Source organism: Mangifera indica, chromosome 5 (assembly GCF_011075055.1).
Source record: "Mangifera indica cultivar Alphonso chromosome 5, CATAS_Mindica_2.1, whole genome shotgun sequence".
Taxonomy (NCBI): Eukaryota; Viridiplantae; Streptophyta; class Magnoliopsida; order Sapindales; family Anacardiaceae; genus Mangifera; species Mangifera indica.
Genome location: NC_058141.1, coordinates 9,544,591 through 9,561,471, shown reverse-complemented (window position 1 = coordinate 9,561,471; position 16,881 = coordinate 9,544,591). Strand labels below are relative to the sequence as shown.

General features: G+C 34.8%; 2 protein-coding genes and 2 long non-coding RNA genes across 9 annotated transcripts in view; 3 read left to right on the top strand and 1 right to left on the bottom strand.

The window, feature by feature from the left end:
* LOC123217083 lies at nt 1-3,097 on the top strand. 2 transcript variants are annotated; one of them, XR_006502413.1, is made up of 3 exons: nt 10-2,374; nt 2,458-2,552; nt 2,755-3,097. It is a non-coding gene; the product is annotated as an uncharacterized LOC123217083 (long non-coding RNA). The 2 variants fall into 2 exon arrangements; XR_006502412.1 differs by having other exon boundaries at nt 1-2,552.
* A 97-nt stretch (nt 3,098-3,194) lies between these two features.
* On the bottom strand, nt 3,195-6,456 carry LOC123217082 (signal recognition particle receptor subunit beta-like). 2 transcript variants are annotated; one of them, XM_044637841.1, is made up of 7 exons: nt 6,329-6,456; nt 6,090-6,252; nt 5,453-5,535; nt 4,463-4,549; nt 4,098-4,246; nt 3,846-3,977; nt 3,195-3,620 (listed from the first exon to the last, which is right to left on the bottom strand). In XM_044637841.1, exons 2-7 carry the CDS (start codon nt 6,238-6,240, stop codon nt 3,431-3,433), a joined length of 792 nt encoding a protein of 263 aa, XP_044493776.1. In that variant the 5' UTR covers nt 6,241-6,252; nt 6,329-6,456; the 3' UTR covers nt 3,195-3,430. The 2 variants fall into 2 exon arrangements, with proteins under 2 accessions (XP_044493776.1, XP_044493777.1); XM_044637842.1 differs by having other exon boundaries at nt 6,090-6,231.
* A 4,250-nt stretch (nt 6,457-10,706) lies between these two features.
* LOC123216173 lies at nt 10,707-12,413 on the top strand. Its single transcript, XR_006502203.1, has 2 exons — nt 10,707-10,820; nt 12,181-12,413. It is a non-coding gene; the product is annotated as an uncharacterized LOC123216173 (long non-coding RNA).
* Nucleotides 12,414-14,518: 2,105 nt separating this feature from the next.
* LOC123216170 overlaps nt 14,519-16,881 on the top strand; it is a 9,482-nt gene continuing 7,119 nt past the window's right edge. For 3 of the 4 annotated variants that reach the window (XM_044636553.1, XM_044636551.1, XR_006502202.1), the window contains exons 1-2: nt 14,519-15,458; nt 16,050-16,504. In XM_044636553.1, the coding sequence (XP_044492488.1) occupies nt 14,813-15,458; nt 16,050-16,504 (1,101 nt within the window). In that variant the 5' untranslated portion in view covers nt 14,519-14,812. The remainder of the gene's footprint in view (nt 15,459-16,049; nt 16,505-16,881) is intronic. The other variant, XM_044636552.1, reaches the window with a different exon arrangement.

The following is a 16,881-nucleotide window of genomic DNA, read 5'->3' as shown; positions in this document are numbered from 1 at the left end:
GTTATTACAATTTTTTTTTGTATTAATTTTTTGTTTTAGATGAACAAAAGGCTGGACTCCTAACACAAAGCAAGGGGGAATCCAGGGCATGGTAAGCACTAGGATGGAGTCAAAAGTCGATCAAATGAAGAAAGATTTCACAAGTCGATTCAATGGGTTGGAAAATGAGATAGGCTCAATCAAGGAAATTGGGATAAGCTCAATCAATGAAAAGTCGAAGGGGTTCAAACCTTGCAGGAAAAATTAATTGAACTCAAGCATCTGTTGTCCATCGTTTACTAAAATAATCGGCGAGAGGATAGAGGGAAACTGCAAGTCGAACGATCGAACGTGTAGGGGGATATTGGGGTGTCAAGAGATTAGTGGAGGACAAATGAAGATAGTAGTGAGCCAAGAGTAGCCCACTAACGAGAGTCAAGACCGTTGTGTTAGGAGAAAGTAGTGGTTATCGGAGTTAGAGGAACTGGAGGAAGTAACATCCTCCCATGCCGAATTGAACTTGCCATCTTTTTCGGAGAAGACCCAATCCGTTGGATTTTTAGGGTCGAACGATACTCTGCGGTGAACCGAATTGGTGATGGTGACAGTCCAAGTCATCACCATTAATATGGAAGGGACGATGCTAACATGGCTTCGATAGGTTGAATCCAAAGGACTGATCGCATGCTAAGAGGAGTTCAAGAGAGCATTGACGGAGAGATTCCGGTTGATTCAAGATGGGACGTCGTATGAGGAGCTTCTTTTACTCCGACAGTAAGGAATTGTCGCCGACCATCAGAGCTAGTTTGAGAAGCTATCAAGTCCGCTTCCTGATCTCTCTAAGGAGTTGTTAAAACTCTTCAAGTACTAATCGTCAACAGGGATGAGGATGACAAGGAAATGTCGATGGAAGGAGAGGTGGCAATTTCGAAAGCTCCACCGGCAAAACCATGGTGGAAGACACAACGATTGAATTGGCAACCCATTTGATTGTTGGAATCAGTCCCTACCGAACATTCAAGGTAGTGGGAAAAATATCTGGCCATAAGGTACTCATTCTCATTGACTATGATACCAACCATAACTTTATTTCAACTGAATTGGCTAGGAAGTTTAATTTACCTATACTGCCAACAAAAAAATTAGGGTGATGGTGGGCGAGGGTTATCAAATTAAGGAAGCTAGCGTTTGTAAGAACATTAAATTAACTATTCAATGGGTGAAAATTATTCAGGACTTATTGCCAGTTAAGTTAGGAAATGTGGACGTTATTTTGGGTATAAAATGGTTATCAGGTCTTGGAGAAATAAAAACAAATTGAAAATTGTTAACGCTAAAATTTAAAAAGGAGGGCAAATGGGTGAGGATACATGGAAACCCGACATTAACCACATTAGAAATCTCATTAAAAACTTTAATAAGTACAGTTCAAAACGAAGGGATGGGATGCTAGATTGAATTGTGTTGGGCCAAGGAAAAACAAAAGCTTCTACAGACCAAATTAACTAAACAGATTAGCAGTTTGCTTCAAGAGTTTCCCAATTATTTGGAGTTTCCATGTATCCTCACAGTGGCCCAACGACTATGCCATCAGGCTGATTGAAGGAAACAACCCCCGAACATCCGGCCATACCACTACCCTCACTACTAGAAAAACGAGGTGGAGAAACTAGTACAAGAGATGCTGAAATTTTGGGATAATCATACCGTGCACAAGCCCATACTCAAGCCCCATTCAGCTACATTTCGTCAATACTCTTTATTCTCTCATTAATTTCAATGCTGCAAACTAGTGCCATGTTGAATTACCAAGTTTAACTTTACTGTTTTCAGAAACTCTTTGAAAAATTTGGCCCATCATATATCTTGAAAGGTGATCATAAATCACAGGAGGGTTTAATCAGTTTCATTAGCTGTAAAATGCTCTCCAGACTTCATATTTAAACCCAGGAATGGAACTCAAAATATAGTGCTTTCAAATATCTTGGTGGCTGAATATGGAGAAAATTTTCCTTCAACCAAGTCTTAAACCCACGTGAAAATGTATTGTCTAGATTAACCATCTCTACACAACAGATTACTCCAGTTATTGAATTAGTGAACCACTATTGTTGAATGAGTAATGCAGAATTTATTTATGTATATTTAAAAAATAAAATTGTACTTTATTGTTCCAGTTAAGAAAGATAGGCTGTGAAAGAAGCATATGACTGCAACCTGTCAGGGTAATTATATGTTACAATCATCACTCTCTATTCTTGCATCATGAGTTGAACTAAAAGTTCCTTTTAGTTGATAACTGTGTCAACCGCTTCAACTGCAGATTGTTATGTGTATGCTCTCAAGTCAATCCTGTTCTGTTGTCCTCCTGGGTGTTATCATATAAAATAACTTGGTATGCTGGCATCTTTGAAATTTTCAGAGGCCTTTGATTTTCTTTTCTCTTTTATAATTTACAATTTTTTTAATCTTCTTCAGCAGCAGTTCCCTCTGTTTCGAAATGCTTATTTGATCTTATGGACAGTTTCATTTGTCATTTTCTGATGGATCATCCATGCTTGTGCTTACCTTTGGTAAAGTGTACTTTTAAAGTGATTTTTTTTGTGTTTTATAGAATATGACAAATGTAGGTTCGAATTATAGAGGTTTTTTCCAAGGGTGGGAACTACCTCTAATTCGTTAACTCATTGACTGTTTAGGTTATTAACGATTGAAACCAGATAAATGCAACCAAAGATTTAAATCATGTTTACCGCAGCTTCTTTTACATACTAGGTTGCTGGTTGAGCAGGCTTCCTGCAACAGGGTTGTCGCATATCCTACGCTATGGCGTCTCTGCTGCATTTATTAAGCTCAAGCACTCTGTGTTGTCAAAATATTTCCCAGACTCTTATTGGTGCTGACATGAGAAGACATTGAACTCTGCCAGTTGCCACATTGTCTGAACAGTTGCTTTTGTTAGATTAAAGCAGGCCTCTTCTTGATGCATTGCTGATCATTGTTTGGTTATGTTGCATGGTGAATGTACAAACTTTTACAATTCATTTTCCTGTTGTAGCGTTGATATCTTTGTTTTTAGGTATATATGTTATCAGTCTGAATCTTTTTGTAGAATTAACTCACTGCAATGGAAGAAGAATCAGATGAATACTAAATAATCCGGAAAACAACCACGAGTTCAATGCAATTAATTAAAAAAATTTAGTTGAAATTCATTGAACACCAAACCATGCCATCTCTCATTTATCATTGTTTCAAGCAAATCCACAGATCAAACACTAAATTCAAACTGGAATGGGTTTCTCTACGTTTTAATAATTTTCCCCTTCCTCTTCTCTGTCTACAAGGTGATTTTCTTCGGCCTCCTTTAGCAATTTTAACAATGGCTGTGCCTGTACTCAGAAGTTCTCCTTCATGACAGAAACTTCCCAATATCATATGGCAGAACTGCCTAAGGTTTCACATGCTCCCTAATAAACTGTTCTATCTGAGTTATTTCCCCAGTCAAACCTGAAGCTTCTACAACCGTAACTTTGTTATGACACTGAGAGAATGAAAACGCCACTCCCGGTATTCCCAAAGTGAAGTCACTGGTAACATCTGCCTCTGATATTGCACTTCTTGATGCTCGTAGCTTGTCACTGTAAAATGATTAAAAGAGGTGGAACAGAAAGATTAAAACTAGTTGATTGAACATATGACAAGATAGAACAATGCTCAATGTGCCCAGAGAAAGTGTGTCAGTGTTCAAGATGTTATACACATCCAACCAAAAGAATCTCTTTTAGTATGGCAGGGAAGATGAACATGATTATTTAAACCATGCATATACCAACGACTAGAAATAAAAGAACTCATAATCTTACATTTCCTTCTCCATTTGTTTTACGACAAACTCTTTGGAGTGTGCTGTCACTTTGTCAGTCTTGTTACAACAGATGAGAACTGGAATTTTCTTTTTAACAACAACTGACTTTGTCAATATATCATACAGGTACCTGATCCACGTAAACCATCAAATATTAGTATCTCTACAGTTAACACTAATCAAAGATGCTGTCAGCACACGTGAACCGACATGACTGCAACCAAAACTACATAATAGAACTTTTAATTACTCTGAAGCTGGACGGCAGTTTGGCAAGAATTCCACTGCATCTACAACAAACACTATGCCAGCTGCTTGAGGCAAAAACTCTTCTAATTTGGGTCGGAGACGGGAATGCCCAGGAACATCAACAAGATGTACAGGCTTTACTTTGCCCTTCTGTAAAGCCACGAACATGATGATTGAAATTAAGTTAATGATTTAAAATTGGTTCACAATAATATTCGGTTGGGAAAATGATATAATTAAAGAAATCTTCAACTAGAGGCCAAGTTGAGAATGTTTCCACTTTGGAGGAAAGACAGCATAATATTGAAAAAATAAGATTCCTTTAGTAAGTGTTTCGATGAGCTTGTTTCTGTATATATAAACCACCTTAGTACTTTCAGTATGCAGCACAAAAGTGCCCTCATTTGGTTCCATTGATGTCACAGTACCCTGATGATAAGAACCATCTCGAAGCTGAAACACAATAAATGCCATTACGTTAGATTATAATCTGTAAGACATACTAGATCCTTTTCAGAACTTAATGAGCAATTCATTGTGGTTATGTTAGGAAATTGTCCAATACGCTTGACAGGAAAAAGATGGAAAATTGGTAGTTGATATTTGCAATATATCAATTCTGGAAATTTAAAGGACTATTGGATCACATGAACAGAGAGCTCCACACTACATGCAAGGTTACACATCTCTCTTTTATCAACATTGACTTATAATAAAACCCAAATCCTCTGACTTAAGAACAATGTTCTACTCCACTGAGCCACTGGATATCCTTGAGGAATTCTGTCAATCCAAACTTCCCAAGATATATTCACATAGCCTCAGCTATGGATTCCAAGATTTGACAGCCAGCTTACTCATAAGATTAGCCCAATGGAATTCCATCCTCCATCTGTGACCGATCATGACACAGACTAATTTGCTGATAATTGAAAGAAAAGCTAATTACTAATGATCAATCCATTAAAAATCATGAATTGCTTTTTTACCGTGTTTATTAATTTTTTTTCCTTATTCCAATTTTAGAAACATCAAAAATAAAAACTATAGCGGCAAAAAAAATTATTATTGGTTTTATTCTCAATTAAACAAATATGCTAATGTTTTAATGAATTGTAGCTAAATTTACAGATTATGAGCAACAACCCTTCTGTGTACTTTTCTTCCTCTTATTTTCTATTTGGATTACAATGTAACAAGTTTAATATTGATAAATTCTAAGAAAAATCTCACTTGAGCAACAGGACTGGTAGGAAGAAATTTCTAATAACTGAAACTAACTAGGATTTCCACAACAAACTCACAGGTATCAAAAAGGACTTTCAAAGAAGAGATCCAATACTTCCACACACTTACCTGATAGAAAATAACTGTTTTACCACTCCCACTTAGGCCAGTGAGCACTATGCTATTAGATTTGGAGCGTTTGAACAATTGAACTACAAACAAATAAAAAAAAGAGATCAATGCAATAATTACAAATTCAAAACTTCGATTAGTATAATAGGGAAGATCTCACTATATCATGCTAACTAAGCACAAAATATCACTGCATGAAATGGAATACTGATAATTAAGGAATCACTAATTCAACTGAACTTGAAGACTGCACAAAAAAGAAAGTCGAAAAGCAAAAACAAAATCAGCATTTTCTTCTCGTGCAATCCGTCACTCTCAACAACACATTTAGAAGCAGCCACTGTCGACCAAGATGGCATTAAATTAAGCTTCAGCAAACAGTAGAGGAGACACTTCCTCATGTATAAATGCTCATTTGTGTATGTAGGCTAGCATTGTAGCCATATCCAGAATTTTCAGCACTTTAATTTCCCAGGCACCCTAACCACATTAAGGGTTACTAAACTATGAATATATTCAATCTCTTCATCAATACAGCCACAAAATTTCAAAAATTTCTAGCAAAAATCACATCATGCATCCAATTTCACAAAATGATAACAGCAGTAGTAGTAGCAGCAGCAGCTTGACTCACAGAATAGAAGAAGAATGGTGGTAAAGAGCAAGACACCGACAGCTGCATAGAGTTGAGTTGGGGGAATTTGATTAACAAATTCAATTCCTTGCTGCATCAATTGCTCTAATTCAATCTTCCACTGCTCCATCCCTTCCGTTACCTTGGACATTATAAAATCAATCTACAAAATTCGTCAAGATTCAGAGTCAACCCAAACACAATCAAAATTCTTTCACAAGAAACAAGAAAAAGCGAACCTGATGCCACACGTCTGCTGGTAAATTCAATTGAGAAACCCCTCACAAGTACAGAGTGGATTTATTGGGATTTTCACCAATGTAATGGTTTGCCCTAATCGAAGGAGGATTAATGAAAATGACCAAGACCTGGATAAATGGAAACTTTTCAAAATTAACCCAAAATGTTGATTTGTTAAAAAGACAAAATGATCCTTCGTACAGAACGACCCCACAAAAATGAACAAATTTTGCCAGTTTCAACTTTACCCCTAGTGTTTCGATCTTTTACATAAACGCCCTGCTTAGTGCTTTTTAATAATTACTACCAATAAATATTTATTTGTATATTAATGATAATGTATTACTATATGATTAGATATTATTTTATCTTTGATTTAAAATCACTAAATTATATAATGAAATATAATTATTAATATACAAATTAATACTCAATATTTGTATGTATAATTTTATTGTTTAATGATATTAAGATGTCTGGATACATCTATATAAACATAGTAATGGGTTGCGTTTGGTATACTCATCAAGTCCACACATTATGTCATATTATGATTTGTTAATATACAAATCGTGTCGGCCTATAAACTTGACAAGGCTCGGGGTATGACCCAAAGCCTCTCGGTAGAGACGTCAATGGGCCGGGTCGGGCCGGGCCGACTCCAGCTCGGTCTGTTGGGCTAATGGGCCGAGCCCGAGGCCCAAACAGTAATGGGCCTTCGGGCTGGGCCGGCCCTTTAAAATATAAAAGCCCAAAGCTCGACCCATATATTAACGGGCTTTAAATGGGCCAGGCTGGGCCTTATTAAATGGGCCGGGCCGAGCCGAGCCTATTAAATGGGCCGGGTCGGGCCTCCATAAATATTTAAAAAAAAGTTTTAATTAAAATTTTTAAACACAAATTATTTTTCAATTATTAAAATCGAAGACAGTACCCCGAATATTTTATTTATAATCTCTCACTTATGGCGGAGGAATACCGTGGTTACATGATAAAAAATATTATAAATTGTTAATAAAATACAAATAAATTAATTTACATATTGTATAAATTACAAAATATAAATAAAATTTATCTATTATATAATATTTATCTATTCATCTTCTACATCCAAATCTTTGAATTCTTCAAAGACATCTTCTGTCACACGATTCTGTAATTTAAAATCAGCTTTGATCCAATCTTTCATGCACATTATCGCTTCGACCATATTTGGATGTAAATTGGATCGTCTATTATCCAGCACACATCCCCCTGCACTAAAAGCGGATTCCAATGCTACAGTTGACACCAGAGGTGTTAGTAAATCTCGAGCCATGATTGCAAGCACAGGAAATGTTTCTGCCTTGTCTTTCCACCATGCCAAAACATCTAGTTTTTCAGCATTATATCATTGAACAATTTCAGGATAATGGACAATATTTATATAATTGTAAAATTGACTATAATTTGTACTTTGACTAACAGTTTGTTTACCTTTGCGCAATAAAGACCATATGCGTGACTTTTTTTTACTTGAACTATCAGAACTTACCTCTGGTACAGAACTTTGTCCAGTTTTTCCATATTTTTGTTCATAAATACTATACATATCAAATAAAAATTCTTGAACATATTCAACAGAATTTACATTGTTATTAATTGACAAATTTTCATTAATAACATCAAATAAATTTTGTAATCCATTAGTTTTTGCCCTAGGATATAAAATAGTAGCTGCAGAATAAAGTAAAGGAATTTTACTCCAATATTTTTTAAATTTTTGTTCCATTTGCATACATATATTTTGAAAAGCATTATGAGAGTGACGATACCTATGTTCTTTAAAAATATCACTTATTTCTACCATACTATATATTATAGAACAAGTTGTTGGATAATACACACCTGAGCAATGATCTGTGGCTGTTTTCAATGGCTCTAACAAGTTCATTAAAGCCATAGCTATTTCCCAATCTTGATCTGTCAAAAAAATAGGATTTTGCGAATCCATTGGTTGGGTATTGAAGTATCGTGTTATAGGAACTTCATACCCTTCGCATGCTTTCAACATGAGATATGTTGAATTCCACCTAGTGCTAATATCTATTTTTAATTTTTTTCTTCTTAACCCCATTGATCTACATAATTGATGATATGTTTATACCCGTGATGGGGATGATGAAATATATGCAATGGCATGTCTAATTACTTCTAAATGTTTTTTTGTCAAACTCAAGCCATCTTGAGCGATTAAATTAATAATATGACATGCACACCTAACATGAAATAATTTTCCATTAAATGAAGGAGATAAATGATTATACATATATTCAATAACTTTATTATTATTTTTAGCATTATCTAAAGTAATTGAAAAAATAGAATTATTAATTTTATATTCATCAAAAATATTTGCTAATGAACGATAAATTGCAAGACCATTATGTGGATATTCTAAATTTCTAAATGCAATAACTTTTTTGCATAATTGCCAATCAGAATTAATATAATGAGCAGTTGCATAAAGATACCCTATACGTTGATTTGTAGCAGTCCATAAATCAGAAGTTATTGAAATAACACCATTAAAATTACTTAATTCTCCAATAATTTTTATTTTCATTAGTTCATAATTTCTCAATATATCTGACCTAAGAGTTGACCTAGGAATTCTTCTAAATGCTGGTTGAATACTATTTTACATCATCCATTCTAAAATTTCATCTTCTGCATAACTAAAAGGTTGATCAGAAGCAACGACATACCTGGCCATGTAATCTCGCACCTTCATTTGATCGTACGTAAAAGTTGACATTTCTCCCATATGTTCAGAACCGCTCGGACCTCCTGCTGAAGTGGCACCTGGACCAACAGATCGCGATCTGGTGAATGCAATTTGTTTTTGTCCTCTAAGTTCATGTGGAATTTTTTTACAGTAATCAGTAACATGTCGGCGAAGATGTCCCGTCCCACTTGTACTTGCACATGTTAAACAAGAACCGCAATGTTTGCATACTGCTCGACAAATTAATTTCCCCTCTATTGTTTTCTCTATTCTATCAAAGTGTTCTCATACCATTGACGTTTGTTTTCTTTTTCTCTCTGTCGAACAATGCGAACCTGTACCCGTACCACTTTCACCTGTTGGTGCTCTACCTATCCCACCTTGTGCATCATCAATAATATCATCAGCGCCAGCATGATAATATTCAAATGGATTGAATTCATTTGATATTGGATCCATTTGTAATATTTTGTAATGATAAAATTAAAATAAAATAAAATTAAAAATATAATAAATAGTTGAGATTGAGAGATTGGGAGTTTGAGAGATTGAGAGTTTGAGAGGTTGAGAAATTTGTAATTGTAATTGAAAGTGAAAATGAAAAATTGAATAGGTTTTTATAGGAAAAAATCAATTAATTAAAATAAAGTTTGGCAACGGCTACTGGCGCCAGTAGCCGTTGCCAACGGCTACTGGCGCCAGTAGCCGTTGCCAACGGCTTCTGCCTCTGCCTTGTGGCAGAAGCTACCCAACGGCTTCTGCCACAAGGCAGAAGCTAGCCAACGGCTTCTGCCACAAGGCAGAAGCTAGCCAACGGCTTCTGCCAAGGCAGAAGCCGTTCTGCCTGGGAGAAGCATGCTTCTGCCATTTGGCAGAAGAAAAAATTAAAAAAAAAATTTATATATATATGAACAGTGCCGGGCCGGGCCGGGTCAGCCCATGAGTTTAATATTAAAGCCCAAGGCCTGGCCCGATAAGCCCATGGGCCCGGCCCGACACGCTACAGTACCGGGCCGGACTTTGTCGTGCCCGGGCTTTTTTTCGTGCTTCAGGCCGGGCCTCCATTCGACCCAGCCCAATTGACGTGTCTACCTCTCGGGTTGTGTCTCCACAACCCCTTTAATATGTCTACATCTATATAACATGCATCCAAAGGGTGTTAATTAAGGAAAGAAATTTATTTATTTTTACAAGAAAATTTCCATTCTTCACAAACCAAATGATATCATGAGAGATGATTTTTCTCATGATCGACCCATTTTCCGGATTGAATGGCCTGAGTTGGGGCAGGGGTGAATTAGACTTTTTAAACCTCCTAAGGTCACTTTTTTAGCCATATATTCAAATTCAAACAATTTGTAATTTAAGGTCTCTTCTCTAGTGTCTGGTACGATATATGAATATGATAAAAGACAAACAATTGTAATATTTAACCATAAAAAATAAATAGCAAAAATGTAAAGAGATAAAGGAAGGGAAAATTAATTAACATAGGCCAAACAGTAGCTGCCCATAGAATTTAGGCATAAAAATTTGTTTTAACCTTCCTAAGCATTTCAAAAGTCATTTACCAATTATACCCTCAGCATGCCAACGCAAATCGCATCAAATACTGAAAACACAAACATTGAAACACTTACGTTGAGAACCACCACCAGTGACTGTTGAAGACTTTGATTTCTAGCAGAAACAAACAACAAAAACACAAACAAATGGACGTAGAGGTAAGAGTTTCCTATTTTTTGTCCTTGTCAATTCTTCGATATGAGTTGGTTTGATTCTATTTTTTGATTATATTGTGTGATTTTAATGTTGTTGGAAGGTAAAATCTTTTAGGGTTTGTGTTCTTGAGTAGGTATCATGTTTGCCAGCGTTTTAGGGTTTTTGTGTTTTTTAATTGAATCAGACGATTTTTTGAATATTTGGTTTGTTTTGTTAGTGTAAGATGTTAGAAATAGGTTTGTGATACTGTATTTGGTAGATAAACCGGTTATTATGGTTGGAATAGATGAAGAATTGTTATCATTGACGGTGATGAGTTTATCATGCACTCATGTGAAATTATAGTGTCCGAGCAAATGCGCACACATGCAAGTGCACACACACAATTGCACACACAAATGCACACATGCAAACGGACACCACACACACAAACAAGCCAAAATCATTGTTCACAGGATGAAGCTTTATGTTTTTTGCATGCATTTTTATATTTTAATTAATGAATTAACAATTCAAAGCTCGCTTTTGCATAGATTTCCAGTTAATGAACAAGTCAAGGAGAGGCAATATCACGATGCACATAGTTTCAAGGCAAAAACAAATGATTGTAGCCACAAGGACACGATCAAGCACACTAGGGCAAAGCTAAATCATGCCCAAAAGGAAATGTTCAAGCAAACATGTTTTGGACATTATTTGGATCTTAAAGTACATGGATATAGTGCAACCCTTATGCATTATGTACTCTTCCAAAAAGTGAATAGATGAGAGCTAGGAGAGGAGTTTTAGTTTAGGCTTAGTGGGGTGAACTATAGATTTTACCATGTTGAATTTACATTAGTGACAAGATTGAGGTTTAGTAGGAAGGCAAATATCAGTAATTATGTAACAACGATAGGGCTAGCATGGTCTAGAGGGAGGTATTTCCTAGGTGCCAAACATGTGTCATATGCTGATCTAGGTCGAACAATTATGTCTTAGTCATAAGGCAATAGTGATGAGGATGCTATAAAATTAATTGCACTATATTTGCTTCATTATGGAATGATAAGGGCAAATAATCAAAAAGTGATATCAGATCATATCTTGCGGCTAGTTGATGATTGGGATGCGTTAATAGGTTTTCATGGGAGGACAATGGTTTAGACGATGATTATTGAGTCAATGAGTCAAACGGTGGGTATGAAGATGTTTTGACTAAATATTCACTATATAATAAGGACATCCAAGTGCAAAATTATGCGATAATGGGATATGTAATAACATTTCAGGTAACTTTATTATGCATTAATCAAATATATTGCTTTTACATTTTATGATTATGTACAACAACTTTATAAATTAAACAACTTTTTTTCTCAGATGCAATTGTAGATATACAAAACTCTTAACAATCTAAGGGATTTCATGGCTTGCAAGTCTAGAGATAGGCTCCCCTAGATGTTAAAATGGAGGACTATTGAGTGCTCAGGGTGGGAGCACATTGACACCATCTTTAGGGCTTCTTTGGTACATTATTTGTTATTGTACTTAAAAACTACGATTTTTGCTATAACTTAGAATTTGATGGGTTTAATAGGATGTTATAACTCCTATTTTAATTCTTTCGATAGAGAAGACAGAATCATCCCAGTATAGAGAAATGTTAAAATATAAGGGCTACACAGATGAACTTGATTAGTATCATTGCCCTATTCCATTTGTTGAGGCAATCCATTCTCCTTACTATGCCCTCTAGCATACACTTGTACGCAGTCTATACACGCCCACCTGGTTTGCCCTCTAGCATATATGCGCATATAATTTGACGTACATAGGACTACTATATATTGCATTACTAGCTCAATTGTTGTCATTCTTTGCCATGCTCATTTTGAAATCAATGAATGAGAATAAAATTATTCTTTTTCCTTCAAATTCACTCTATGAAAAAAAGTCCATTATCTTTCATAATTATATATCAGTACTTATTATTTTATATTATTTACAGTTATTTTTACCAAAAAAAAGCCTCCAAATAAAGTATATTAAAAATTATACAGACTTCAAAGTAGTAAGATTAAATTATCAGAAGATGGATTTTGATGTTCTCCTTTTTGTTTTGGTTTTTCGAAGGAAACTATATTTTTAGTTATTTGCCTACATATTAATTAATTTGTAATATGTTTATATAAAAAGCTTTGTTTTTGTTTTAATTAATTATCTAAATATTTTATTGTGCACTTATATATATAGAGTTTGTTTTGTAGAAGAAGAGAATAGACTAATTTCAAGGGTTCAATTGACATCAAGATTGTTTTTATTTTCTTTAAAGATAGAACACAATTGTTTCCCACTCTAATTTTGCCTTAAATGACAATTTTCCCACCTTCGAATGTAAAAAACAATATTTTCTCACATTTTGTCTAATTTTAAAAAAAAAAATTAATTCTAAAAAGGTATTAATCTATATATATAGTTTTAAATATTAATTATAATTTTAAAAAAGAAAAAAAATATTTTTTTTCTTTCCTCCACTCAATTGTTACTTTTTCTTTCTTCTTCCTGTTTTTTTTTTTTAAATCTCTTCCTCTTTTTCTTTGTTACCGCCACCCAATTACCTCCATTTTCCACTTGATGTCATCTCAACTCATACTTGCTCAACAAGTTCATTTGATCCATTTCTAACCTACTCTCTTCTCCAAAAACTCTCCTTCTTTTTCAAAAGTTGAATCCTTTCAAACTCAACCTTCGCCATACCTATGTCTCTAATTCTGCTTTTAAAGAACAAGCTTGACATCGCCATCCCTATGAATAAAGACCTTTACTTCTTGGAGTAGTGAGGTTGTTCTTTTAGCCTTGCTACTTGATCATCGTTCAAGATGGTGATCCGTCCAAGACCATCAAGGTTCCTGAAGGCTTTGAATATGAGCTCTACAAGATTTGATGAAGGTGTCACAAACTTTACTATTCAACCACTCAAACTATTAATGATCAATGTTAGGTATGGCTAAAGTAGAAGATTTAAGTAATGGATAGTTTAAGAAATCCCTAGCTATTTAGGATTTGAGTGATGGTCATTTTGTCAACTGACATTCACCATTGGTGATTGCTTTAAATTTATTCTCATATTTATTAACCATAAAATTAAAATAAACTAGGGGTGAAAATAAGTTTAATGAAGTTTTAGGGAAAAACATTATTTAGACTTAGTAATAATTATAAGTGATAAAACATATTTTAATCTTGGTTTAAGGATTAAAAAAATTAATTTAGTAATATATATTTTATTATTTATATTATTTTATTTGTTTTATAAATAATAAAAGATTATAATAATTTTCTATTTTTATAATAATTATTTTAAAGACATTTAAGTAAAATAATATCTTAATAATTTTTTATTATATTCAACCAAACACAATAATTATTTATACTTACAAATTTTTATCAAATATAATATTACTTTATATTTAATAATCTTCTAAATAATCTATATAAATGGTACTATTTTATTTTAATAATAAAATATTATTCTAACTAAACATATCTTAAAGTAATTGGAATTTACTAACAAAACCTAACGAACGTGGAAAAGTGTTGTTTTCAAAGTTGGAGGGTGTAAGGAGTTATTAGGACAAAGAATGGGTGGGTGGGAGTAATTCTGCTTTCTTTAATCTTTAAATTACTAATCCGGGAGATTTATGCCGTTTCGCTCAATCTAATCGCTCAACTTTCTCTTTATTTAAGTCCATTTCGTCGAAGCCGGAAATCTTGGCAGAAATTTTTTTAATTGAATCGGAATGCCATTGTTGGCTTACTATGATTCTTGAAGGGATCTTGGAACTGCTAAATATTTGGTCTTGCCAAGCTTAGGTTCCAAAGTGTCTGGGTTATTATCGTCCCGGCCTTTCTATTAGAGGTACTATGTAGATTCTCGAAAGTTTTGTTTGAGTATTTTATATCCGCCTCTGGTAGGTTACTGCATTTTCCAAATTCTTGGTTCAAAAATAAAATGGACGAAGACATTTCACGATGGGTAATGGAATTTCTTCTTCGGCACTCAACATCCGATCGATTAATCAACAAACTCCTTCTCCAACTCCCTCTGTCCAACAACAATTTCCGGTTCAAGAAAACCCTCCTTCTCCGTTCAATCCAAACCGAAATCACCGACGGTTCGGTCTCCGAAAATATACTCGATACTATTAAAACGATCGAAGATTTGGATAGGAAGGAGGGAATCAAAACTACGACTTCAATGAAAGCGGCATATCGCGCAGTCGCTGTGGAGTGCACGGTAAAGTACTTAGGCGGCTCCCTAGACAAACACGGCAAGTATTCCGAAGCCCTGGAGAGGATTTGGAGGAGCAAATTTCGGAAATTGCTGGGTAGTGAATTGCTTACGGAGGAGTTATTGAAAACGAAGGATGAATTAGCGTCGGCGATTGGGGACGATAACATTCGCAGGAAGTTGTTGAAGATGAACACCCGAAACGATGCCTTGCAATCTGTTAGAGCTTATTTAGCCGAAGCGTGGGCCATCATGGGACCCACGTTTTTAGAATTAGCTGTGGCGAAGATCAAACAGATGAACGAGAAGGAATCTGGTGGTGGTGATGATGTTGGACAGAGAGATTCAGCTATAAAGAAAGGTGAAGGTAGGATATTTTTTATTATGAATGATAAATAATGTTATTTAATGTGTTTATAATTATCAGCTCTCGTTATGTTTAGGATCTGTTATTGAGGAAATTTAGCGCATGAATGATACGTTTATGTGGTTGGAAGTTTCTCTAGTTTTGTATACAATTAATCTAGAGATTTTCCTTTTTTTATTGTCAGATTTTATCTGAATTATATTAAAAAGATTGTATGAGGATTTTGGGGATCTTTTCAAGATTGCTTAGTGAAGCCCCTTTGGTGTTTTGATATTGGAATTCTCAGACTCTGGGAGATTTTAGTAACCAATGAAAGTACTTGTTTTGCAATTTCATTTTGGATGCATTAACTGTCGGTTTTGAAATTTTTATCTTGTAAAGTTTGCTGTTAGCATGAAAGTTGATACGGGTTATTATTACAAGTAAACTTGCATACATAACTTTAGAATTCATGAGGAAAATGGTATTGACTTTAAAATTTTTTTTTTCTTGTTTGTCCCTTTGTGTTCAATCTCATCTCTTAACCAGCTGTTACTGATGTCATTGTTGATTGGATTGTTCTTACAACATAACATGCGTACTTTGCTTCAGGAATTCAGGGGGGAAATGTGCTGCAAAAGCACAAATACATTGATTTGCATAGACGTGTTACAGGACCACATAAGATCTCTGATAATGAGGAAATAGACACAGATGCATCATGTGAAGTGTATGACACCATGCCCACCTCTGAAGTCAGTAGAGTGCAAGAAGCGCTTAAATCTAGTACTTTTGAGTTACAAGCAATGGTGACAGACCCTCTTCCAGATGCTTTACTCAGAGCTGAAGCTGTGGTATCTGAAATGGCAAGAGAAAGGAAGAATCATGGGCTATCAGTTGAAAAGCAGAATTATGTGGATAAAGAGGTGCTGAATCCATCTGTTAATACTATTGTTGAACCTATTCAAGCTGATAAGGATAATCGAAGAAATCAATCTTGCAGCCATCAGAATAATGGACCTAAACTCAGCTTGATGGAGCGGAATAGTACTGCACAAACCTTTGAGGTGTGCCTTTGTACTTTGGTTTATGTTTTTTTGTCAATTTGTTTTGGCTTTTGTATTCTGTCAGGTAATTATGTGTGTGGCTATATTGCGTGTCATTTTGTGTGTCTTCATTTGTTTCCTTTGTCAAACTCATCTTGTTTCTGTGCAAACATATGGTCATCTTGGAATTATGCTGACATCTATTTATCTGTCTATTCATTTATATATTATACCCTGAAGAGAATCATTATGGTTTATTGCTCTAGAAGTGCATTTTTGTGCTTCTCTTGCTGTGTGTGTCTATGTTTGATTTTTCTTGTGTTTAGATTTTAAAGTATCTCTCTCTCTGAAAGTGTCAACTTGTTAGATTGTCTTTTTCCTAATTTTTAAGATTGGCA

Bases quoted from the DNA above. Each gene is read 5' to 3' on its own strand.
- LOC123217082 (XM_044637841.1), bottom strand. From the start codon at position 6,240: ATGTCCAAGGTAACGGAAGGGATGGAGCAGTGGAAGATTGAATTAGAG. The intron at 4,550-5,452 runs GTAAGTGTGTGG...ATTGTGTTTCAG, and splicing joins AAACAGTTATTTTCTATCAG to CTTCGAGATGGTTCTTATCA. The intron at 3,621-3,845 runs GTAAGATTATGA...ATCATTTTACAG, and splicing joins AAACAAATGGAGAAGGAAAT to TGACAAGCTACGAGCATCAA.